The sequence below is a fragment of the Megalops cyprinoides genome, chromosome 1, assembly GCF_013368585.1.
Source record: "Megalops cyprinoides isolate fMegCyp1 chromosome 1, fMegCyp1.pri, whole genome shotgun sequence".
Classification (NCBI taxonomy): Eukaryota; Metazoa; Chordata; class Actinopteri; order Elopiformes; family Megalopidae; genus Megalops; species Megalops cyprinoides.
In genome coordinates, this window is record NC_050583.1 from 46,072,632 (window position 1) to 46,100,002 (window position 27,371).

A 27,371-nucleotide genomic window follows, 5' to 3' on the forward strand; every position below is an offset into this window, starting at 1 on the left:
AAACACCACATGACTACAGGAGCCTGGGGCACAGCCTCGCTAAGGTAGCGTTGTCAGAGTGTTAGCATCCCTCTCGGCAGCAGACCTATCACTGTGACATTCAGAGGGAAGATCTTGGCCGCTCGCCCTCTGCCTTGGCCTCTGTCTCTCCCTCTGTCTGTCTGCCTTCCCCTCTCCCTCCCTGTCTCTGGCTCTCTGACTCTCCCTCCCTCTCTGTAGATGTTATTCTGTAACAGGTGTGCATCTCTTCACGATGCTTATGTAGATTAGTGGGCCAGCTGTCCTCTCCTCTCTGCCTGTTCGGGGGCCTGTCTGATCCCCAGCCCCATGGCCCTCAATCCTCCACCGTCCCAGCATGCTCCTTTCCGCAGATCTTCCCTCTCAGCAAGCCTCTTTGTGCTCCGCTCTCTCTCACAGCAGTGACATCACTGCTCTGACCCCCCTGGCCTTGCCTCCACTGCGCCCCCTCCCACAGGTTCCTCCCGTCTCCTGCCTCGCCGTACGCCCCATCTCGGTGGGGGTCACCCCTGCCTCGCTGTACGCCCCTTCCCGGTGGGGTCACCCCTGCCTCGCTGTACGCCCCATCCCGGTGGGGTCGCCCCTGCCTCACTGTACACCCCGTCCCGGTGGGGGCGCACCCACTGAGCGACCGCCTGCACCCCGTCTTGCTACAAGCGTCTCCTCCAGACCGCAGACACTCCTGTGTTGAGGCATAATTGCTGTGCTTTACCTCTCCTCAGGAACAGACCTCCTCCACAACGGGCCCTAACACACACCAGAGTAACACACCCTTCTGTAACAATCATTTGACATTTCCCATCTAAACAGCTGAATATTGGCTGCAGAAACTGAGGATGAGCTCCTCACTCAGGGATACAACAGCATGCCCCACCTGGGCCTCAAAAGTGTACCCTTCTGGAGGCAAACGCCCTCATCCCTTCACTTTGGGTCATCCTCCAGGTGTCCCACTACAGGCTCAGTCAGTCAGGCGCTGCCCACTCATAGCTAACAACCCTACTAGAAGATAATATTTTCAAACTGCTCCTCTCCCCTCCCCTGACTCTTCAGCCCTGCCCCGCCGCCATGTTTGACCTGTGTCTGTGCACACTGCTGTCTGTGCGCAGAGTTCACTGAGGTCAACACAACAGGAGCGGGGGTTCAGAACACAGCAGAGCGTGTTAATTCATGTTAATGTATGTTAATGAATGTTAATTTATTCCACTGTATATTAAACAGAACCATCACTTAAACTACAGGACAGTATGAATAATTACAAGCTGGTGGCTCTTTTTTTCCAGGACTTTCATTGAAATAACACAGCGAAACTTTCATTGAATTCAGTCTCTATCATAAAAGGTAAGAGAAGAGCCTAAAAACACAGACTTCTCCCAGTGGTCCTCCAGGGGAATGCCTCTAAGTTCGTCCTTTACTCTGAACAATAAATGCAGGCATCCCTTTCTTCAATTAAAAACACAATGCATTTCATCAGTTCAGGCCTTCGCTGAACTGGCCTAGCTGTGTTTGTGAAGAACAGACAGGACGAAAGGGAGGTTTCTGATTGTTAAGCTCAGACACTGAGTGAATCCAGACCCATGCTTTAAGGGGGACTTAATGGGCCAATTAAGACAAACGCCCTGACAGCTGCTTACATTAAAACCCAAACTCACCGTCTAGAGTGACCAACGTCTGCTGAAACACTGATGCGTGCCAGCTTCACCCCCCCCCCTAAACCTCACTCTTAACCTCCCCCACGCTCTTAAATGTGTATTAAAACCCAAACTGACACACTCCAGAGTGAACAACTTCAGCATGACCGCTGCCCCCAAAAAACCCCCACTCTTGAACTCCCCCCATGCTCTAAATACGGAGCAATCTGCCACCACCACACGCCTCCACCTCCACCCTATTTACTTAAGTACTGCGCCTTCACTGTGCGCACCCAATCATAAATCATGAGAGAGATTAGTGTGTGTTCACACAGTCTGTCCACAGCACTTACACGCTGATCACACGCTTCCAGGCTCCACAATACACCTGTCATCTCTGGACCCCAACACAGTCCACCCAAACACCTATCCAGATGAGAGTCAGGACTGATCCCTGACCGCTTACACAAAGAATGCCAAAGACCACTGAACGGTCCACGGTCATGCCGACCGCATTCCTCGCTGAGGACACACTGGGAGCGACCGCGGTGCCCCCCGGGCCTGCTACTCTCTCTCTCTCTGTCTCTCTCTCTGTCTCTCTCTCTCTCGCTCTCTCTCTCGCTCTCTCTCTCGCTCTCTCTCTCGCTCTCTCTCTCGCTCTCTCTGCAGCGCAGACTGGTGAATGGCTAAACGCACAATCCCACAGCAGCACAAAGGGCCCAGTATCATTACTGACATTTGGTGGAAATAATTGGTTGTGGCATTGTTAGTCTTCTTAAACAGAGCGGTGTGTGAGCGCGCCCAGTGCGACGCTGAACATTTCTAAGAGCGAGAACAGACAGGGGGTGGGGCCAGGGAGCTGACCTGTTTCATACAGACTCACCACTGTAACTTCTGAAGAATGTGCCCACTCTGTGTGTGTGTGTGTGTGTGTGTGTGTGTGTGTGTGTGTGTGTGTGTGTCATTCTTCCGATATGCATGCACGTGACCATAGTAGCATCAATCCCCTACCAACATCATCCTCTGAAACACAGTGACGCACTGACAGACCTTAAAATGCTGGTCTGTATGAGGCTCAGTGCTGGCCTCTGTTCACTGCAGTCTCTGACAGATATGTGATGCTAACAGTGTGGGTTAAAGCAGGCAGAGGGGCAAAGCTCACAGGCCCAAAGACACACACAGCCGCCAGAAATTAGAGTATCCCTGAAACCAAGGCCTGTGGCTTCACACATACAAACTAATGAAAAAGTTCAAAGGTCAAACATCTAACCTCTAACCTCAAACTAAACAAAAAGATCTCATCCCTGACTCCTGGGATAAGAACATTTTCAGGGACGAACAACTTCCAAATGAATTCAGCAGTGCAAAACTAGTTACTATTACTCATCAGATTTACTAAATGAAACCCAAGATGGATCACAATAATTGCAAAATGTTAAATCACTTCCATTTATAGACAGCACCACCCTTTACATACAAATGTCTACATAAGCATAACAGCTGCTTTCAAAGATTGTAACACATAGCAGCGACTGCGATATATATCCACGACACTCCACCTGCGGACAGAGCCATGTTCCCATCACGTTCGACTGCAAGAGAACATTCTGAAACAGAGCTTTAAACCAAGTGCCAAAAAAACCCCAGGGGTTCTCGCAAGTTCACGCTTCACAAATCATATCAGCACCAGCAGGCGCTCATCGAAGCAAACGCGCCCGCTAATGCGCCAACCCCAGGGAGAGACAACGTGACAGAGGTTGGCTGACTGTACCGCTTCCTCCCACAAACGCACAGATTCCAGCTCTGATTTCCCAACGCTCTCCACCAGGCCAGACAACGCTGTGGCTGATCGCACTGTCAGACTCGCAGCTTTGAGTCCTGCTCTCCTGTTTGAGTCAAAAGCAGCCAGTGCGGGCCTGTTACATGACATTACTTCAGAAGACACTCTTATCCAGCACCGCTTCCAGCACAAGAGAACAGAGGAGTATCCGCTTCTCTGGCAAACAGAGCCGCGTGAAGACGGACCGCACAGCAGAGCCTGAGGTCACTCTTCAATGAGGAGCAGAAATGGTGTTGTGTGGAGAGTGAGACGGCGTTTCCTTTCACCCACCTGAAAAGACACATACACACTCACTGCGCTGCACGATGTTACAGGAACACACAGCCTGTGGCAAAGGGGTCCTTTCTCTCTGGCTTTCAGTGCAGTCTCTCAGAGGTGGGAAGTGTCTGTGCGTCTGTCTGCCACGCTGTCTGCCCATTGAAGCCTCTGAGTTCCCAACAGAAACTCCATTCTGCCCCCCCCCCCCCCCCATATTAACATCTGAATGGCTGGGAACCCCTCACATTACACACAACCCAGTGAGCAGTGCACCGGCGTGCAGGAAAACCCGGAGCCAGAGTCCTGTGCCCACACATCCATATGCTACATCTTACACACACAGGTATGTATTACACACACACACACACACACACACACACACGTACACACACAGGCACACACTACATGCATACACACACACCCACATCCACATGCATCTACACACACACATCCACACACTCACAGGCATGCATGCACAAACTTACATGCACACACACAGGCACACTTCACAGGCATGCACGGACACACACATCCACACACATCTACACACACACACATCTACACACACATCCACACACACAGGCACGCATGCACACACTTGCACACACATGCACACACACAAACAGGCACGCACAAACACACGCGCGCACATACACATTTATACAATACAGCAGTACAAAACTTCCATCTCCCTTCCCTTTAAGTGATGAGTAGCTCCAGCACTGAATCCAGTTCCGAGTTTTGGGCCTCACAGTGCCCTGTTTTTCGACAGTCCGACCGCGGTCTCCTCCCCCCTACACACAACACACACCCCGAGTCTTCCAGGCCCAAATTCCATCATGATCTTGAGGATCTCTCGTCAGGCCCTCAATAACACCCTCACTCTGCTGTGTGCACGGGTTTCCATGGAAACCAGGTATTTGTCAGCAGGAGAAGACCTGAAGGAAGGCAAGACGGCTACAGTCACCAAGGCCCTCTGCATGGTGCTTCACTGAACACATTACTTTCATAAAGCTAAAACTTTCCATAAACCTTTGCAAAACTTTTCCAGAAAGCTCAAACTTTATTAATGTAAAAATGTGGAACTGACTTGTATATACACACTACTTTAAATACTTCAGCCTCAGTTCAAATGTATTCAGATTAAATATTAAATATTAGGAAAGAGTTCAGTGCCTTAAGGCAAAATGCCACATTCCTAAGCTTGCACATATTTGAGAACAGGATTTATAAGTTTGCCAATGTTTTGTTTTGAAACCGCAGCATGCGAGCTAGGCTTTGTGGTTAGGACGAAACAGGCCAATGAGCTCACAACTAACTTCATGTAAGACTGAGCACGGTTGCCACGGAAACACTCGTACAAGCAAGTGTCTGATGACAATCCAGAGTTGTGGGGGAGGGAGGGGAGGGGCTGGGGTGCAAGCAGTGACTCGGGTGCGAGGACAGAAACAGTGCACCCAAATGCGTCTGCAGCAGATTTCTGAAAACAGTTCCTGCAACAGTTCCTGTGTCAGGCATGTGGGTCACGTAAAGCAAGAGGTAAGAACTGCACAGCAAACGAGAAAACTGTCTGAAAAAAGCCGTCCCACAAAGAGGAGCCTTGAGAGAAAAAATGAGGAAATTTGGGTTTGTTGTATTTTTAACATGTTGCTTATTGTCATAAAAAAATAGTGTTTTAAATATGAAGCATAGGCAAATAAAACATCAACTTTATTCATAAATTATTTTTGCTTCATGTTACAAATAAGAAAAGTGACTATAAATTCCTACTGCACGTCAACAAGAGAAGGCAGCAGAAAACTGGCATAAGCCCAGCCTCTTCTGAATGTCCTGTGTTTGACTCCTGCCGTTTATAAGGACAGGAGGTCAAATTCCACATCTCCCTTGGAACAAACTCAAAGTGAGCACACTGTTTGCATTGGGCTAACTAATCCTATTCGCCAGGTCGCTGCTGCCACACACCCATTAGGAAGAGCCCTCACTCTTCCTCAAAGAGTGAACATTGATCCCCCGTATCTATAAAAGCTACGTACAGAGCTATGCAAAGTCACTGCTTCAAAACTGTCAGTAAAACCTCTGTTTTCCCCGTTTGTTTCTTTCAGGGGGATCAGAGCGTTGTAGTGGCCACAGCAGTGCTTTTAACCCGATGGTTATGAGTTTGTGTCAAAGGTGGGACACAGCTGTGGTGTTCTCACACAAGTATGTATGAAGTATGCGTGAGGCGAAACAGAAACTCTCCCATGCCAAAAAGTGCTGGAGGAGGTGTAGCTGAAGTTGTTTACAGTCTCTGCTCCGCGTTCCACACACCTGAGAACAGGTAGGGTGGGTTCCGCCCAGTGCGTGCGTGGGTGGGTGTGTCGTCACGGCACAGTTTCTGTCTACTCTCTATCCTGTCGAAAGAAACCCCACCATCCCCATGAGACTGGCCCCAAATGTTTAAACACCCCCCACCCCCACCCCGCTCCACCATCCCCATGAGACCGGGGTCCACGGATGAACACAGGAGAGCCCTGACATCCCTGCAGCATTTTACCTGATACTTGAACCTGGATTACCTCCCACACTTGGACTGCTGTTTTACCCATACAAGCGCTACTTCAGTGAAGGGAAGAGGTTTCAACACATTTCTCAAATCATGTCACACCCCAGTGATTTCCAGGCTTTCAAAGAGCAGGTCAATATTCAGGTAATGGCAGAAAGTGACAAACATACAGCAATCCTGCAAACACAATGTGCACTGTTTAATCTGAAGGATACTGCGCTGTTTATTTTCAGTGAGCTATCTTTAACATTTCCCAAATGCGATTGCATCGCTTTTGAGTGTTAACTGATTTTTAATTGATTCATTGATTTTTATGTTAATTAACTATGGGGGACCTGAGGAATCCTATCCTCGTGTGAATGGTGCTTTACTTTTATACAATGCCACCCCCCCCTCACAACTCTCACCTTTAATACCTGTTAGAGAGCAGCTCTCCCCTCCCCTCCTGTCTTAATGTAAGGTGATTAGATCAAGCTCTTTACTCTCTTGTTGTAAAAGCTGTCTTGGTGTCCAGGCTTTTGCAAGCATCTGAAAAGAGGGACTTATGTTTCACATAGACATTATGTGGTAATTACACACACTCTCACACCTCCAAAGCTTTTATCCCTGAGCTCGGAGCACAAACACGCCGGGGAGTTTCTCTGACAAAGGGCAGCACTGCGCCCAACGCACTTAACCCCTTTCACTCTAATACAAGCTAGTTTCACAGCATCTTTACTCTTCTCTAACACCTTGCTAGTCAGGAAAGGACAGAAAGTTAAAGATTTGAATCCTAGGAGAACATCCTGAACTCAGTGAGGAAATATGTGTTATTCTCTTAATCAGACTGTTGGTGCACTGTTGGTGTTTTGTGTGCACACGGATATGAGTGTGTGTATATGCAAATACACACATGTGTATGTGTGCATGTGTGTGCGAGAGAGTGTGTGTGCATGTGCATGCGTGTGTGTTCATGTGAGTGTGTACTCATGTGAGTATGTCTGTGTGCAATGTGTATGTGTGTGTTGAGTGCCTCTGACCTACATTACTTGGCTAATCCCCTCCTCAGCCTGAGTCTTGAGGCTGTTGTCTGGGTCCTTAATCCCCCCCCACACTGATACAGCCAGTTTATAGAACCTGCAACCTGCTCATTAACACGCACATACACATACACACACACACACACACACACACACACACACACACACATCCGTAATTAACTATCTGTACTCTGTAATTAACACATGCCGAGTCATAACAATAATCTCTGTAACACTTCAGCAAATTTCAAAGTTCATATTTGCAAAACCGCAAGGGAAGTCCCACAGACTCTTATGTGCAAACGCCCAGCCTAACAGTGTGTAACATCCTCCTACAACATTCTCCTGCTCCATCCTCACGTAACATTCTCGTGTAACATCCTCGTAACATTACTGCATAACTGCAAAGACTGAAAGACGCTTGGAGACCCCAAACACGTGGAATTGCTGAGCCGTCTTACTGGGCACGCAAAGATACCTGGCCACCTTTACACCTGCAGCCTTTGCTCCTGCGTCACCATTCAGAAACAGGTTACTTTGGGGTGCTGCTCCAGCAGGGCAGCCTGCACTTTGAGATGCACGTGCCGATCTGGTGCAGTCCAGCACAGCTACACCACCGTCGGTAAACACCCTATCTGAGAATGCTGGGCCAGCCGCCCTTTCAGACACACTCCAGACTGTTTATCCTGCGATTCAGAAATGCCAAAAAAAGAAAGACTGCCAGCACCCTCACAGAGCGCCCCAAAGCAGCAGATAAGAGGGCAAGCGTCTCGGGGGGGGGTGGGGGAGAGGGTCGATTCAGGTAGTGAATAAAACGCTGCGGCCTCCCCCGGCTGTGAGCGTGCGGTTATCAGCGCGGGGGGGTTTGGGAGGTTGTGGGGGGTGGTGCCAGGCACGGTCAGGCCCCTGGAACAGTGCAGAGCACGTCTTTCCTCCCCCTCTCCCCCGCGCTCACCGAGGTGACGTGACCGCCCAGCACACAGCCCTCAGGACTCAATCCTGGGATTACCCCTCACCCCCCACCCCGACAGTGGGGGAGGGGGAGACTCCACTCTGGAAAGAACAGCCCCCTGGGAAATACAACCCCTACCACCCCTACCGCAACACCAGCACTTACTGCAGCGGAGACTGACCGCGGCACGGACTGACCGCAGCACGGACTGACCTCAGTATGCACTGACCGCAGCACGGACTGACCGCAGCACGGACTGACCGCAGTATGCACTGACCGCAGCACGGACTGACCTCAGTATGCACTGACCGCGGCACGGACTGACCGCAGCATGCACTGACCGCAGCATGGACTGACCGCAGTATGCACTGACCGCAGCACGGACTGACCGTGCTGACCGCAGCACGGACTGACCTCAGTATGCACTGACCGCAGCACGGACTGACCGCGGCACGGACTGACCACAGCACGGACTGACCGCAGTATGCACTGACCGCAGCACGGACTGACCGCAGCACGGACTGACCGCAGTATGCACTGACCGCAGCACGGACTGACCGCAGCACGGACTGACCACAGCACGGACTGACCGCAGTATGCACTGACCGCAGCACGGACTGACCGCAGTATGCACTGACCGCAGCACGGACTGACCGCAGCACGGACTGACCGCAGCACGGACTGACCGCAGTATGCACTGACCGCAGCACGGACTGACCGCAACACGAACTGACCGCAGTATGTACTGAACGCAGCACGGACTGACCGCAGCACAGACTGGCTGCGGTACGCACTGACCACAGCACAGACTGACCGTGGTATGCACTCGCTGCAGCACGGACTGACCGCAGTACGCACTGACCGCAGCACGGACTGGCCGCAGCACGGATTGGCCGCTGCACAGACTGCAGCACGGACTGACCGTGGTATGCACTGACCACAGTACGTACTGACCGCAGCACGGACTGACCGTGGTATGCACTGACCGAGTGTGCACAGATACTATAATAACAAACAACACCACTTTTCACAGCACGGTTTGGGCAATCCTGACAGGTCAAAGGTCAAAAGTGACCTTCCTCCTCACGTGCTAAAGCGAGGAAACTTTTCTCCCCTCCTAACCAGCGCACGGTCTGTAGTAATCCCCAGGATCATGCGTTTAAAGGGTCATTTTTCCCTGACCTGCTGTAGCGATTTCTGACAGCCCGCCACCCACCAGGGATTCTGGGTAATATCAGGGTCCATGTCCTCACAGGTGTATAAGCCACCACAGGCACAGAGTGAACCATTCAGCTGGCTCACTCTCTGTGTTCAGATGCGCTTCCCAAGAAAAATGTGCCTGTTCAGACAAGGCGTGAAGCTACAGCTCTGCTGAGGCCAGGAAAATAAAGACAGGACAAGACGACACAACAGGGGAACCAACCCAACTGGCCCAGCCAGTTTCTCCACCTGCGAATACCTTAAAGTTCACCTTTCATTCAGAGAACTGCTTCGAAACTCCAGAGGGGAGGGGAGGAGGGGCAGCTCAGAGGTGCAGGTGACACCTCGGCGGTCTGGCAAGCGGCGCTGGGACTGAGCATTTTAAAGAGCCCGGGAACAAGTGACAGGAGGATTATAATGACCAGAAGAGACAGACAGGAAGTGTTTCACAGATTACCTTGCTTCTTCTTCCTGTTGAGCGCAAAGTCGGACCGTCTGAGGGAGCTGGGGGCGCTCTTCCTGTACAGGCTGTTGCGGTCCAATGAGCCAGTGAACACCGGCTTTCTTGCCCGCGGGCGGGTCTCCAATCGCCCCGATTCCACCCCCTCGTCCCGCTCTCGGCCTCTGGGGTCCGGCCCCTCACAGTGAGGGCGGGGGGACCGGCTCAGCCGCAGGTCCCTGTTCAGCTGCTTCTCAGACTCCTTGTCGTTCCACTCTCCGCTGCATGGTCCGGTCTGGTCACCGTATTCCTCGTATCTCCGGTCCAGGGCTTCCACACTTACATCCCTGTAGCGGTCGTCAGAACGATCCCACACTCCACGGTCATAATGCTTTCCATGAACGTAAGGTTCCCCAACTCTGCTGCCATATCGGTCCAAATCCCTGTCTATGTGGTCATAGCGGTCTGCATCTCTACTTATGTGGTCATATTGGTCCCTGTCACTTCGGCTGTAGCGGTCTGCATATCTGTCTATGCGGTCATAACGGTCCCTGCTGCTGCGGTCATAGCGGTCTGCATCTCTCTCTACGCGGTCATATCGGTCCCTGTCAGTGTGGTCATAGCGGTCTGTATATCTGTCTATGCGGTTGTAACGGTCCCTGCCGCTGCGGTCATAGTGGTCTGCATCTCTCTCTACGCGGTCATAGCAGTCCCTGTCACTGTAGTAATAGGCGTCTGCATCTCTGTCAATGCGGTCATAGTGGTCCCTGTCACTACGGTTGTACCGATCCACATCTCTGTCAATGCGGTCATAGTGGTCCATGTCTCTCCTATCATATTTGCCTCTGCGGTCATAGCAGTCCACATATCTTTTGTCATATTGGTCTCTGTGGTCATAGAGTTCCACATCCCTGCTCTCGTATTGGTCTCTGCGGCAATAGCGGTCCACGTTCCTGTCAGTACGGTTGTAGCGGTAGTGGTTTCCTGACCACTCACCGTCTTTCCCGGTGTCTCTGTACCTCTCAGCAGTGCTGTAGTTTGTCCTGTAGGGATCGTGGTAGTCCCTGTAGCAGACGCGGTCGCGGTCTTCGTACTCCCAGGCCCCCGGTCGCGGTCGGCAGGCGTCGTCCTGCGTGTCGGTCCAGGGCTCCCAGCTGCCGCTGCGGCAGTTCAGAAATCGCCGCTGGTGCTGGCTGTACCTGTCTTGCTCACTCTCCCAGCCCTCCTCCTGCAACTCCTCCCGGCTTTTCCTCGTTATGGGGGGGTACGCGGCGTGCACCCACTCCCCTGCGGTGCCTCCCGGGAGCGGCCCCACCACCGCCTGGCCCTTCATGCTTGGCTCGGCCACCCCCTGCTCCTCCGCACGCATTCCAGGACGACACCACAGCCCGAAATCCTCCACCTGCCAGACATGCTCTCTCCGGGACTGCCTGAACAGGACTGCTCAAACTCCGGCACTCCCAGCCACTGAGAAACCAACCCTCCACCCCCACCCCTCCACCAGCGGGGGGGAGGAGTCTGCCCTGAGCTAGCTCGCTGGGTTAATTATTGAGCCATGTCACATGACTTCTGGATTACTGCACAGGGCTCCACTCCCATTGGCCAGGGTCTGTGTTTGCAGGAAAACACAGACAGCCTCTCCAAGATTTTCCTAACCAGGGGAGGGAGGCTTATCTTCCTTCTTTCAGCGTCTTCCAGGCGTTTAGGACTCGCCGTTGTGCAAAAACAAACAGCTTCCCCCACACACTTCCTCCTACAGCCGCAATGCCTCTCCAGAGTTTCCCTCTCCACCTCCCGGTGCAGCGCAGAGGTCAGAGCAAAGCTGCAACACCGCAGAGTGCTCACTGACAAACTGACACATTTTCTTGGTTTTAACTTGGGGGTGAGATGGGGGGAGATTGGTGAGGGGGGGTCAGGGGTTAAGGTTTTATTACGTTAGAGCTCGATTAGCTAAAGCCTTTCAACTTTGTCATCAGGGCAGGAAACATTCGAACAGAGCAGCAGAAAGGGACGCGTCTGCCCAGCACTCAGCCCTGTAACACTGTGCAGAAAGTTCACATGACGGAAAAGGGCTTTCATGCTTCCCACAGACAATGGGCGCGAGCAGGACTGGGACTTGGACGCAGCACGGTCTACCCCAGCGCGGATGGGAAACTGGGCCTTCCTCCACAATGGCCCATTGTTGTGTTTCGGAGGCTGCGGCCACTCTCTCTGTGTGAGAAGAAAACGAGGTCTATTCACAACACGGAGGATAGTATATCCCTCCTCCTCTGTATCACAGTTCCAATTATAGTGCAAACAGCTTTACAACCTGAGCCATCCACGCACAGCCGAACTCACAGACTTTTTCCCCCAGTGTGACTTCTGCTTTCTCATTTTTTTTTCCCCACAAATGCTTCTGAAAGTGTAAGGATACTACAAAAACAACAATGCCTCTTTATCATTGATGTAAAAGCCAAGAGCTCCAACCTTCACAGCAAATTCCTGACGACAATCGAAAGCATGCCCCTGCAGACTGCTTTGGTTTAACACATTCGCACTGCAATATTTCTGCAAAGGAAGTTAAAATCGTACAGATGTCTCATGTTTCTTTACTTTTAGGAATTATGTACATTTTACACTGAAAGAGCAAACATGTTTGTTCAAAAAACATCAACCTGATCTTGCCTGTTTTTCCAGGTTTTCTTGTGTTACATAGGCGGGAATTCAGAGCAGTAGTTAAAGTGCAGGAATTTGGATCATCATGGGTTAGTGTGGAGTAGTGGTTACAGTGCTGGACCTGAGGGTAGTGGGTTTAGTGTGGAGTAGTGGTTAGAGCTGTGGGCTCTGGGTTAGTGTAGCATAGTGGTTTGAGGTCTGAACTGTAGTTTTGGGTTTAACACTCAGGTTCAGCGTGGCACTACTTTAGACTAATACAATGTAAAAAAAAAAAAACCCAGGCCATACTAACAGGTGCTAGGGCAGGTGAAATGCAAGAGCAGCCACACCACGGTGTAACCCTCTCTTTTCGGATGGCTTTGGACTTGGAAGGGAGACCCCTCGGCAAACCCAGCCGCTGCAGGAAGTGCAGCTATCCAGCCAGAAGGGCCCAGTCTTTCAGATGAAGACACTGCCCTCTGAGAGGTGACATCTTTCGGATTAGACATTAACCCGAGGCTATGACTCACTGCGGTCATCAACGATCCCATGGTGCTTATCGAAAGAGTGAGGGGTTCCCCTGAGTCCTGGACACAATCCAAATCTGCCTCTCAGTCTGGCCATCTGATCATCCCCAGTTTAATTAGCTGAATAAATCCCTCCATCCCCACCTTAACAGATGTGTGGTAAGTGATCTGGTGCAAAATGGCTGCCATGCATCACCCTGGCAGGAGATACATTTCAGCAGAGTCTGTGGTGAGTCACCCACCTCACTGTAAAGGGCTTTCAGATCCATTATTATAAATTAAGACTGTGTGTCACTCTCAATAAGCCAATGATGGCACCCCTAAAAAGACGGCGCATAGCAACACTTCGTCAGCTGTGGAGCTGTTTGCCTGAGTAATGAGTAATGAGGTGAAGAGTGAATCAGCGAACTGGCCATAGACTGTTATTCCTCCTCGTATGTGGTAACACTCTGTTTGGGTGTGTGAATTTCTGGCAGAATACGCCCAGAGATGAAGCGCGTCAGAACACAGTCCCTGCGCCCTGCTCCCAAGGGAACCAGACCTGGGACGCCACACAGCGACACCGCCGCTGAGGGCCACGCCCATTCAGCCGCTGCCAACTCACTGACGGGGGGGCTCCTGCCAGGACGCCTGGCCCCACCGGCTCCTCCTTGCTGAGAGACTGCCCTCTGCACCATTACAGGGGGAGTCTGTCACCAGCGATCCCACTGAGCTACACTCCCACTCTTTCACTCTGTCACTCTTTCACAAACACAAACAGTGTGTTAAAACCAGAGAGAGAGTCAGAGGAACAAACAGACACTTTTACTTTTTCCTTCTATCACACCAACAGGTCACCTTTTTTTAAAGTATCACTGAATGGTAGGAGGGGACACGAGAGGGACTAGGGGAGTAGCCCTTTAAAGGTTATTTTATCTTCCCCAAAAACACAAAGGTGTCCCTGTTCGACGCTGCCCCCATCAGCCTGCATTGTGGGAAGTATTCTCCCAGGAGTGGACCCGCTCTCTTCGGGAGCTGAACCCGGCCAGCGGGAGGGAACAAAGCTCCGGAATGAGGCGAGGGAGGGGTGTCACACAGCACAACAATCAGAACTTTGAACCCTTTCACCGTGGTCAGGACACACTGAACATATTTCATAACACGCTGCTCCAGCACCAAACTTCCTGACAGTGTTTCACTTTCCCAAACGCAATAAACAGCCCACATTTCGGTCTGAGAATCAGGGGAAAATACCAAACTGGGACGACAGCAGACCACTGTTACTGAGTCCCCGTGGTCTTTTTAGAGAAAATGAAATAACACAGTACATAATTTATCATGAAATAAGAGCACATTCTATTAATTACATGGTTTAATGATTATTTTAAGGGTCCTCTGTTTTCAAATTTGCAAAGTTTTTTCTGAATTTTTTTTTTTTTGACAAAGTGCTTAAGACATGACAACACTTGTTGGAGAAATACAGAAGCTACGGTATAGTGAAAACACTGAAATAAGGGGGGGAAAGCACATTTTTCTTGCAGTTTAGTTTTTATCCAGAGAGAAAGTTATGTTAATTAAATGAAATTAAAGTCCAGCCCTCCCTGGCAGGCAAAGGAACATCTGCACAATTAACATGACCACTGTCACCCAGCACTGACCACAGATCAGCTGCAGCTATTATACACAGCACTGTTGGGGTTGGGACTAGTGTAGGGTTAGGTGACCCCAGATCACTGTCTAATAAGGGGTAAAAAAAAAAAAATGCCAGAAACATACAGTGAACAAAAATGCATGAATATGATGAGAACAGCATTGGTCTTTAATTCCACAGGCAATCTGGCGATTGGGAACTGTACGTCTCTGAATCTGAAATCAAATAAAAGTTTTGACCTTCCCGTTAATGAAACAGATAAAACTCCTCTGTGTTGGAGGCTTTATCAGGTTTGCAAGCGGCAACAGGAGAGCGAGTCAAACGAGCGAGTTGTGATTTAACTCCAGCCTGAACTCCACAGATTCGCCAGCACAGTCTGACTGTACCTCCATCTGACTGAATCTTACTGCTCTGAGATCAGTATTCACCCCCAAAGGATCAGTGGGATCCTGTTAGGGAAGATGTAAGTACTGTTGGAGCCTTACAGCATGTTCTGACTGCCTGGGAAAAGGATCTGCTCTGTAAATACAGGGAGAGAGCTGGGCTGTACATACGAACCACAAATCAAGAGGAAGCGTCTTGCATGAAAATGCACTTGCCCAACATTCAGCCCTGTAACACTGGTCGATAAAAACTCTCTTTCGGTTTATTATTTTTCAGCGATCAATCTTAAGTGACCTTTCAAGAACTGCAATGTAAACACTCCTCTCACTTTCAAAGACTCAAGAAAGAAAATGCGCACAAAAGCTCTTATCTGCAAAGGTGTGTGCACAGTTGCGTATGTGTGCGTGTGCGTCTTTCTGTCCACGCTACGGAGTCAACACGGCGCTTTTTGTTGCTGGATACAGCACTGGAAACACGTTGCAGTTTATGGGCTGTCCCGGGCACAGCCACAGCTCCTTAGGGTTCCCTACCGTCTCACTCTACACCTCTGACCCCCTGCCGCTTCTGATCCTGTGGAAAGCATCCTGAGCTGAGAGTGTTTTTGTGTGGAAGGAGTCGCCCCTCTCTGCCGCCAAATTCTGCACCCAGTGGAGCTGCACCTCTGAGACGCAGAGGAAGAAAGCAAAATTTCATAGCCCCACCCCACCCCACCCCCTACCTGACGCCCGCCTGCTTCCTGCTCCGAGGACGTGGCTGAAGAGGGCGGAGAGCCGAATCACAGGCCGAACCAGCACACTCCAGAACCGGGCCTTCCCCCCCATGTTTTCCCTCCAATGCACCGGGACACAACTGGCCTTCCTGGGAGCCCCTGGCCGTGCTGGAGGGGTGGGGCAGGGCAGGGCGGGGTGAGGCCCGTACCCCTGGAGGGGGAGTTTGGAATGCAGGTTTCAAGCAGCACGCGTGTGTGAAAGGTTTGGTCAGCGCGGGCTACATTCCGGGCCTCGGTGACACGCGCCAGCTAAAATGCTCACGAGAGCAGGGTGGCTCAAAGCCCCGCCCCTTTCCCCAGCCGTGCTCAGCTGACCCCCAGAGAGCCCCAGTCTGAGGGACTCTGCCTCCTTCACAGTGCAGAGTGACCCTCCACTGCTCTGATACCACAATGGAATCACAGGCAAGTCTCCCAGGCACTTACAGAAACAGTCAAAGTGCCGTCTCTCTGAAGCACCTCAGTCTTACAGAAACAGTTACAGTGAGGTCCCTGAAACATTTCAGCATTACAGAAACAGTCGCAGTGAGGTCCCTGAAACATTTCAGCATTACAGAAACAGTTACAGTGAGGTCCCTGAAACATTTCAGCATTACAGAAACAGTCGCAGTGAGGTCCCTGAAACATTTCAGCATTACGGAAACAGTTACAGTGGGGTCTCTGAAACATTTCAGCATTTGAGGAAATGAACTGTAGATGAAGACTTGCTCAGCACGGTACAGGTAGAGCGCTGATTATTCAGGTGTGTCAAATGACAAGCCAGACAGAACCAGTGCACTACCACGGCCACACCCAGAGTGACTAATGTGTGTAACACACCAGGGTGAGCCTGAGTCCAGCAAGCATTTCCTCACACACACACACACACACACACACACACACACACACACACACACACACACAGACACACACACAGACACACGCACACACACACGCACACACACACACACCTCTCTGTCTTTCTCTTCCAGTGGTTGGAATCTGATAGTAATCCTGATGGCTCAGTGGTATTTCAGTCGGGGAAGGCACAGTGATGCCACATGAACCTGCTATCAGGCGTTATCACTGACGTACTGATTTGAGCCATGGACAGTGAAGAGTTTTGACTGGTTCAGTAACCCCTCCCCTGGGATGGGGTAACTGTAGCATCCCCTCCCCCTCTGTCTGTTCTCTTTGTGCAGGTAAAGTTTGGCTGACACACAACACTATATCCTTCCCATGTGAGCGTCTGGGAGGCCAGACTTGGGAGCACATGCAGAAAGTACTCTCTAACAGACCCGACCTTTCATAACCCAATACTGCATTCTACCATCAGCACTCTATCAAAGCCTTGCACCTCATTAAAGCCCTGCTTTGCTTTCAAGTTTGTGGGGGCCCTTTTTGTCCTGGTATGACAGCAAAAATGCATTTGATCAGCTAAATTATATAAAATACATGAAAAGAACACTGTCAGTTATGGGCACCGTTTTAACAGTACCTTTCAGAGAGTGCAGTAATAAAGGGCAGATCTGCTGAACTAGTGTCAGTGTGTTGATGGTGTCACCTCTTACCTCCTGATCTAGGAACTCTGTGGCTGGACTGTTCGAGCTCTCACCTGCTGATCATGGAGTGAGCACTGACCAGCTGACCTGGGTTCAGTGTGTGGACGTGGGCGAGCGCTTACCTCGCAGCTGCTGCTGTTCCAGGGTCAGCGTGTCGATGGTATAGGTGCAGAACTCCAGGTTTTCGAGGGCCTGGGCGCGGGCCGTCTCGTCCTCCTCTTCCTCCAGCATGAGGCGCAGCTCCTCCATGGTGTGGGTGTATGCCTCTATGTCCCGCTCCACCTCCTGGAGGCGCAGGAGGAGGTCGTACTGCTCCTGCTCTCGCTCTCGCTCCAGAGCCTCGCGCTGCTCCGCCTCCAACTCCGCCTCCACCTCTGGCTCCACCTCTGGCTCCACCTCTGGCTCCACCTCCACCACCTCCACTGCCTCCTCTGGCTCGTCCTCTTCCTGCTCCTCCTCCTCGGGCATGAAGAAGGTCTGCGGCCGGGGAGAGGCGCCATCCCGCCGCGGGACGGGCTGGGGGGGCCTGGGGGCCGGTCTCGCGGGTCTGAAGGGGAGGGGGGGACCCCGACTGCCCCCCGCTGGAGAGGGCCGGGACGGTTGCGGTTTGAGGATCCTGGGGCGGGGCGGGGGCGGCCTCAGGACTCTGCGCCTCTCTAAGGAGGAGGTGGAAGGGGGCGGGGCTTCTGGTTGAAGGTAAACAGGGGAGTGGGAGGAGCCTCTGATGATGTCACTCTCTGTGCTGTAGTCCAGAATGGAGAAGTGGCGCGAGACCCGGCCCCCCCCGCCGCCGCCCGCCCACCCGCTGCCTGGCAGGCTCCTCTCGAACTCGGCCAGCTGCTGGGACAGCTTGGTGTCCAGGTCCCCCACAGCGGCTGAAAGGCTGTCCAGGGTGAAGGAGCCTGACAGGCCATTGGTGCTCCTCTCGCGAGGCTCCGCCCGCCGCTCACCCCGGCAGCCGGGCAGCATGTCGGAGTCCGTCACACTGGAGTGGCGGGTCAGCTTTCGGGGGCTGAGCAGGCCTGTGCTGCTGCGTGGGCCACTGGTGGGGTGGGGGCTCTGGTGGCCGCTCCGGCCTGGGGTGAGGCTGAGGGTTCTGACAGCGGGTGCTGGGGGGGACCCCGAGTCCCCACCGGCACTCCCCGCCTTCCGACTGCCAAACAGCCTGTTATTGAAGGAGGGCGGGCTGGGGCGGGGGGGCAGGCGCGGTTTCGGGGGGGGTGTAGGACTGGCTGAGTTGGCTCTCTGCTGCTCCCTGTGGGCGGGTGTGAGGGCGGGGCCGGGCCGAGCCATGCCCCCTCGCGCTGATCCCGGACGTCTCGGCTGACTCCCGGGAGGTGGGCTGGGTCTCGCGGCAGGGGACTCATCGCCCGCCCACTTCCTGTCTGTGGCACCGCGTTCCTCCCGGCGCTCAAAGTAGTCTAGGTCCCACACCGTGTGGTCCTCCGGGCCAGTCCAGGCAGGGGCAGTGTCCCGGGCCTCCTCCTGCAGGACGGAGCTACACTCGGAGGTGTACTCCTCCCCACCCTGCGTACTGGGGGTGGGGTCAGAGGCTGGCAGCTCATCCTCCCTGCTCTCAGGGACGGCGTGGCGGTTCTCGATTTTGACGAATCGGTGTGGGAAGACGCCCCTCCGGCCGCGGACACACCCCTCCATCCAGCCGTCCTCCAGCGTGCCTGTGATGCGGATTCTGTCACCCACGTCAAAGTCCAGCTCGCCCGGCTCCAGCGCCCGGAACTCGTACAGAGCCACCCCGTACACGCCCAAGCCTTCCTCCTCCTCCTCTTCTTCCTCCTCTTCCTCCTCCGTGCTGATCACCGGCTCCTCCCCCGGTGCCTGATCCTCCCCCTCCTCGTAGTTGCCGTAGCGACCAGTCTCCTGCGAGGCCCCCGCCGCCCGGAGCGGGGCGATCAGCTCCACGAACCCCTCGGGGAAGACGCCCCTGCGGCCCTCCAGCTCCCCCTCGTACCAGCCCGGCTCGGGCACGCCCACAATGGTGATGACGTCACCCTCCCGGAAGTCCAGCTCCTCCTCCAGCTGGGCGGACAGGCTCATGAGTGCCCGCGCCTGGCCCAGGGCGTGCTCGGGCAGGTCGGAGGTCGTCGCCGCGGCAGCCCGCTGGGACAGCTGGCGGGATCTGCAGGAGAGGCGGAGCTCTTTGACGCAAGATGTGGGGACGACCCCTCGCGACCCCCAGCAGTTCCGCCCCCTCAGCCAGGTGGAGTCCACGCTGCCCTCCCCCACCACCACGTCACCTGTGGAGCAGCAAGGAAGAGGAGGAGAGATGAAGGCTACACACAGAGACAGCACGTAAACTGCAGCTATGGAGCCAGCTATGGCAAAAAATAAAACCAACACATCTATGGGCACTTACAACCAAAACCGATCAGCAATAGCTCTACCATTTAGCTCTATCAGAGTGATATACACTGCAATGTCATATTGACATTCTGTACACACACACATGGGGCGAGGCTGGGGGCAGGGCTGGGGGTTGGCCTACGAGGCTGCTGACTGGCAGGGTTGAAATGGCATGGAGCTCGATGACCCCACAAAGGAAAGGGGGTCATGTGACCCCAGCGGGGATGCAGAACACATTTAAAAACCTTGTGTAAAGTAGAGGTGAGGGTGCATGGTGGAGTCATGGTCAGACCTTGGTTTACTGTAAGCAAATGGCTCTTTGTGGATTAATTGCCTGTCTGTCACCAGCATGTAGACAATAAAATCTAATCATTGACACGCTTTTTTCCCCTCATTGTTGAAAATGAAAGAATCATTGCATATTACTGGGAGATACTGAATGATACTGTAGCAGGGGTGGGATTTTCTCATTCCTGAGCTTTTCCGCTGAAGAGACAGCTAGCTTACACAAGTACAGTTAACAGTATGGAATAACACGATTTACATGCAGCTGCGGGTGACTGCAGAGAAGTGAGTGCTTTCATACAAAAATAACTTAGATTAATATTGCTGTTAATTGACCCAGTTATATGCCTGTGAGGCTTATTCATTTGTTCTTGCCAATATATTGTCACCGTGGCAAAAGGTTTAACATACTGTACCTTGTAATGTACCTAATGTAACCCGACAACTGTGCAAAGAAGTGCTAAAACAATAGCTTTATATAAAAAAGGCTACTTTCGTTTCTGTTTTGTTGTTATTGTTTCCCTCACGATCTGTATTGATTGATTATCAGTGACTGATTTTTAAAAAGGTGAAAGAAGACACCATTACCGTGAATATATTTTATCCTCCTTTAAGAACGAATAATTGATAATCACACCCCTCAGCCGTCAACTAACTGACAGACAGAAATGTGTGTCATTCACATCCCTAGTTTTTATAAAGGTTAAGATACAGATACAATTTTACCATTAATCTACAGTAAGGAAAGGTGTCCGTGTAACAGATTAATATTTTACTGTCCGACTGTAATGTCTGATTTCAGTTAAAACAAATAATGTTTACATGTAGTAACCAATATATAAAGACCATTTTATGAATTTATAACGCGTTGTAACTTGTGTTTTATTGCACCAGCAGTATCTACCTCTTTACCACACTGACTCCAATGGAATAAGGTGACAACGATATGGAGCTCTTTCTGACAGTGCTGTAGTGTGTGGGGGTGGGGGCAGTGAGGTCAGAGGTCACATTCCTCAGAGCCGAGCCTTTCCCCCCATTGTGTCAGGAGCGGAGTGAGGGCAGTCCGGTCACCGTGGAAACGGTGTGATAGGGGAGCCCTCATTCAGCTCGAATCGCCACGGTGATGAGACAGGACCGGACTCCTCAGGTTTCCTGTTTAACACTGACACGATGGTCTCACCCGTGCGATCTTTCAGAGAGGACTGTGAACACTACAGGCAGGCTGAGATGGGGGCCGGGGGGGGGGGGTGGAGGACGCAGTAAGGAGCAGGGGGGAGCAACATTCCCCATATTTACACAATAGCTTTTTCTCACCTACACATGGTCAAACAGAGACATCTGGTGGTTAGAGGAGAAAACCGCACTCTGTTGGGCTTGATGGTGTTCACACCCTCTGATTCCCAAACCTCGCCCATTGCTCCACCCTCTCCTGGCCTATATCTGGCACACTCTAACAGGGTGCCAGAATGAACAACAGGGAGGAAGGCAGCTGTGATCTGCCCTGGGTCCGCGGTCATTTGGGAAGCACACATGGTCAATGTTAAAGCAATACTGCACAAACTAGGGCACTTGTGTTTGGCTCATGAAGAGAAAACAAATAATTAAACAAAAATATTTTCTATGCTACAGCACTAGTGTGGACAGATGCTAAGATTTATTCCAGAACATACTATCCTATATTATCTAAAGCCATTTTTACCTGAGTCTTGTGAAATTAAGCCTCTGAATGCCAGCCGTGTTGTGTTGGGAGAAAGAGGAACAAACACATTGACAAATAAGTTGAGGGTGTGAGAAATTTGACTGCTGCTTCAGAAATCTGGGCACTGACTGCTCTAGAACTCTGAGTGCTGACTGTTGTAGAACCCTGACCACTGACTGCTCTGGAGCTATGAGCGCTGACTGTTCTAGAAACCTGTGCGCAGACTTTTCTAGAACCCTGTGTGCAGACTGTTCTGGAACCCAGAGCACTGACTGTTCTAAAACCCTGTGTGCTGACTATTCTAGAACCCTGTGCACTGACTGTTCTGAAACCCTGAGGACTGAATGTTCTAGAACTTGGGCACTGACTGTTCTAAAACTCTTGGCACTGACCGCTGTAGACCTGTGGGTGCTAAGGTGCTTGTGATTAACGGCCATGTTTTTGGGCATGGCATACCTCTCTTCAGGGGCAGGTTCCCCGACTCCACAGCGCTGAAGTCATTGATGCACACGTACAGCTTTTCTCCAGCTTTGGTGCTGGGGATTGTAACTGGCTCCACAAATGTACTGGGAAACTGGCCTGCAAGAAGAAGTTCACAAATCACATGACCAAGAACAGACCAATCACCAGCTACCACATTTGTAGCTGTAGCCTATAAACACATTATACATATACACTGTGTGTGCGCGCTGTAGCCTATAACCACATTATATATATAAACTGTGTGTGCGCGCTGTAGCCTATAAGCATATTATACATATATAATGTGTGTGTGCTGTAGCCTATAAACACATTATACATATACATTGTGTGTGCGCGCTATAGTCTATAACCACATTATACATATACACTGTGTGTGCGCGCTGTAGCCTATAAACACATTATACATATACACTGTGTGTGCGCGCTGTAGCCTATAAACACATTATACATATACACTGTGTGTGCGCGCTGTAGCCTATAACCACATTATACATATAAACTGTGTGCGCGCTGTAGCCTATAAACACATTATACATATACATTGTGTGTGAGCTGTAGCCTATAAACACATTATACATATACATTGTGTGTGTGCTGTAGTGTGCTATGTCTGGTAGTGGGCCTTTGTGTCCTTTACCAACTAAAACAAAGCATTTTCAAATGTCAGAAAAACCAATAAAATTTGAAAGCCTGTTGAATTCACCTCATTTACTGGATAAAGAGCAGCTCTGTCTCAACCTCTCTCTCTTTCTCAATTCATCCCAAGTGGCTTTATTGAAATAACAAAGAAACGTCTGAGTTGCCAAATAACAGTCACATTTACAACAGACATTACAGAGCTGATTTAAAAGTACAATTCTCCACTAACAAAGAGCTCTCTTTCTTTCTCTCTCTCTCTCTCTCTCTCTCTCTCTCTCTCTCTCTCTCTCTCTGTGTTCTCTGTCTCTCTCTCAGCCTGTCCTGACAGCCCGTTTAACATACGGCCACACACCCCAGCTAATTGGAGAGTGCAAAAAGGGGAGGAGTTCTCATTGTATTTCATGTACTGTACTTAAAACTCACTAACTAGGGGAGGTGAGTTTGCATGTCTTCAATTAAAAACAGGGAATGAGGACAGTTTCAGGGAGTCTGTGACTGAGGGACATAGGTGGACAGCCCCACACACAGCCCTGGGAACGCAGTCACTCACCTGTGACTCCATCTTTGTTGCCGAGCAACCAGAACTCATCCACCACGCTGAGGACCTCTATGACATCACCGGCGAAGAGGGGGAGCTCCTCGGACACACTGGGCAGGAACTCAAACACGGAGCGGACCACTGAACCGGGCTCCATCACACAGCAGCTGGATAGAGAGCAACGGCTCAACATTAAAACACATACAGCACATTTCCCATGATCACTGTTTGATCATTTATTTATTTCTTTTATTCCTATGTAAGTAGGAATATCTTCTTTTGCTTTCATTATTATAACCAAAATCAGAAATGTAAATAGTGTAAGGCTGCAGCTCTTGATTATTGTTCATTTTCATACTTGTTATCTAAATCACATTATGTGTAACGCTTCGGCAACACATCACAGTACATTATTGTCATTTAGCACACGCTCTTATCCAGAGTGGATATTTACCAAGGCGATTCTGGGTTAAGCACCTTGCCCAATGGTACAGCAGCAGTGCCCCAGCAGGGAATCAAACCAGCAACTTTTTGGTTATGAGCCCTGCTCCTTACCACTGTGCTACACTGCCACCCAACACGATAAAGCATGCCACGCCAATAAAGCAGCCTGAGACTTACAACAGGGGAGGCAGGAGAGAGAGAGAGAGGGAAAGGAGAAAAATAAAATTAAGAGAGGTGGTAGAGTGAGACAGAAGGAGTTTGGGCGAGGGAAAGAGAAAAACCCAGAGTAAGTGTGGTCCTGGCACCAGCTACAAAACCAACAGCAGAACCAATGAGAGGCAACCAACTGAGGCTCCATGAGCAGCAGGTAGAAACAGTGCAGAGCAAATGTGCATCAGCGGGTCCAACCGTCTCACACAGGGACACGCAACCAGAGCCTCACTTTGCAGCACAGACACACTGAACGCTGTTCCCAGATCAGTTCCTCCCATTACCAGCAAACGTGCGTGCTCGCCTGCTTATAGAGCCTGTTTGTTTATTATGGAAACAGCTGCCGTTGGAGAATGTCGGATTCATGCCCTGTGAGAGTGTACATGCTGGATGTCAGATTATGACAGTTTTACATAAATCAGGTGGAACATTTTACTAATCTAGCACCTCTGCATCTGCGGTTCCAGAGTCCTGTGAATACCCTTCCAGACAGACTTCTGACAGAGCTCTGAGAATGCTAACCTCTGTGGAAGACAGAATGTGGCTGAGACCCGCTGCAGTTAGGAATCTTCACTCACACAGGGACTCAGAAAGAGCACCATTGTAGCCATCATTTGATTAGACCATGCTACTGACCTTTATCAGATTAGCCACTTTGCCCACAGATATTGGATTAGCCCTGTTTATGGCAAAAGCTTTGGATGCTGAAAATGTTCTTAACATCTGAAAACCCAAGGACAACGCCGTGTCACTGTCACCAAACACAGAAACTGCGTTTCTACAGCTTCAGCACACAGAACAGAGTGAAATGTGCTGACTTAGTTTCAACAGACAGTGTGAGGGTGACAGTTAAACCTCTCCTTCCCAAAAATTCCTTACCCTCTCCTCTGTAATGTGTAGGCCCCATTTACCCTTTTCCAGGCCTCCAGCCACTCTCAAACACAATACCCTACATTTAGAGACCCTACACTCACGTACGCGTGCGCGCACACACACACACACACACACACACACACACACACACACACACACACACAGGGTTGGTGGCCACACGCCAACACTCTAGAGTTGCATTAACTTTCTCTGTCCACTAGGTGTCATATGTGTACCAAAATCAGAAATTTTGCAGTACAAAATAACAAACACATATACTTTCTTACTGTAGGATGTCAGTATACTTTTCATTGTAAAAGGTCCATAAACATGCCAGCACTGTGAGGAAGCCAGAGGCTTAAAACACACCTCAGCTCATGACAGCAGAGTCAGCTTCAACAAGGAGTGCAGACAGAAAATAACCTCCACAAGAAGAGGCCGTGCTGGGCGTGGGTTCCAAAGGAAACTCTGGAAGCCAAAACGAATGATCCCAATTCCGATGAGTCATGCAGTCCTGAGTGTGTGTGTGTGTGTGTGTGTGTGTGTGTGTGTGTGGGGGGGGGGGGGGGAGTATTGTGACTGTGTAAAAGTCTGTGTGAGTACTGTGAGTGAGAGTGTATTTGTGTGTGCATGTATGAGCGTGTAAGAGTGTGTGCTCCAGTGTGACTGTGAGTGCATGTAAATATGTAATGCTTAAGCGTGTTTGTGCATGTTTTGGATATGAGTAATACTTGTGTGTGTGTGTGTGTGTGTGTATGTGTGTACTGGTCTCTCCTGCACACTGAACTCCCATGAACCCAAACCTGATGGTGTGCTCTTCTGCTGAGCAGACAGAGAAGCTTCCATCACTCTTTTCCACAGGTTACCCATTAACACAGCTGGATTTCCCACTGAAGGCATTCAGATGAAGCACTGAGCCACACAGGCACCACACAGCCTCTGATGAGGTCAGAGCGGGTCTGATGGTGTCCGTCAGATGGTCAGGAAGCAGTGACCTTCCTTTCAAACGCCACAGCACGGAGATAAAACCTGACTTTTATCATTCCATTCTATAAGGTGTGAAAAAGGCAAGGGGGGGCGGGTGTCATTAGTCAGGTAACACACAGCAGGGCATCAGGTAACAGCACTACCTGCAGCCTGCATCTGCTGCTGTCCTTACAAGAGGTACAATACATTGAAATTTCACTCAACACAACATTATGAATTCGAATGAGGAGGTGAGGCAGAGAGAAAGATGGAGACAGAGAAGGAGAGATGCAGAGAAAGAGATTACGGGAGCAGTCGTGTCTCAGTGGAGTCACTGTTTCATTGAGAGAATCTGTGGGACTGCCCTACTGCTGCTGACTCTTCAGTCCCTGGAAACTCTGAGTATCTGTTTCGGGCACTGCAGGTTGCTACACTGTGAGAGCAGGGAAAGCTGACTGTCCCACAGGAGGCACCGTGAACTCTAACAAGGAGTCTCTGTCAGCCTGAGAGGGAAGGAGAGAAGGCCACCTCTCTCAGCCTGTCACGCTTTCTGGCCCTGCACAGCCCAGCTTTTCTCCTGCACAAAGAATCGCCGCACACCCCCCAGCGAGAGCAAACACCCGAGAGAATTCCGCTTCTTTAATTTCACCCCTTTTGTCTGACTTAATCTGGCTTGAATGACACTTATTAACCACTCTGTAGGGGAGTCAGAGCTACAGGGAGAAACAGCACGTATTCACCACCCGACAGAGGAGTTGGAGCTACAGGAAGGAAGGAGGACTATGACAGGAAGAAAACTGAAATGTTTTGAGGCCTGTTTATGCTTCACTGAAGCCTGGCTAGACTTGCACTCCAGACGTTTCCCATCAGGCACAGTGCGGGACCTCCCTGCTCTGTCTACCCCAAACTGACTGGAGGGGAATGGCAGCAACATGATGTCATAACACAGAGAACACGAGCTCAGAGGGAGAGGAATTCCTGAAATGCTTGTTTAACTGGTCCACCTACCCTAACGGTCCCTTACCCTGCTGTTCACTACAGTACAAACGTCTCTGACCAAGATTGAGAAATTACATCTTCTTCATCATCACCGTTACCTTCCTCATCAATATCACCACTAACATGGGGCCGATCTTGCAGGATATGTCCTAGAGACCCTCTGTATGCGGGATATGTCCCAGAGGCTCTCGGTGATGAGGAAATCTGAACTTTCTGTTGACGCAAAACAAGCATACTTTCAGTACAAAGCAATGTAATTATGCAATAACAGAATGATTAATATGAGTGTTTATGTAATAATGAAATACGCATGAGTAATGTGGGAATGAATATGGGAAAGTAAGAGCCTGCAGGATGCTCAGTGGGCCCAGGAACAGGGAGTTCTGCCCAGCGCGAACACCCCAAACCCCAAAGAGCAGGACTGCGAACCACCACGGTCCCCAGCACACCATAAACACTCTCTCTGCACCCACAGCAATCCAGCAGCAGGACC

General features: G+C 50.9%; 1 protein-coding gene across 2 annotated transcripts in view; it reads right to left on the reverse strand.

The window, feature by feature from the left end:
• Window positions 1-27,371, reverse strand: part of LOC118775612 (dynamin binding protein) — a 56,198-nt gene that overhangs the window by 14,430 nt on the left and 14,397 nt on the right. The window contains exons 2-4 of one of the 2 annotated variants that reach the window (XM_036525611.1): window positions 23,399-23,553; window positions 22,183-22,305; window positions 17,504-19,636 (exon numbers count right to left, since the gene is read on the reverse strand). In XM_036525611.1, the coding sequence (XP_036381504.1) occupies window positions 17,504-19,636; window positions 22,183-22,305; window positions 23,399-23,543 (2,401 nt within the window). In that variant the 5' untranslated portion in view covers window positions 23,544-23,553. Of the gene's footprint in view, window positions 1-9,914; window positions 11,345-17,503; window positions 19,637-22,182; window positions 22,306-23,398; window positions 23,554-27,371 lie in introns of those variants that run through there. The other variant, XM_036525621.1, reaches the window with a different exon arrangement.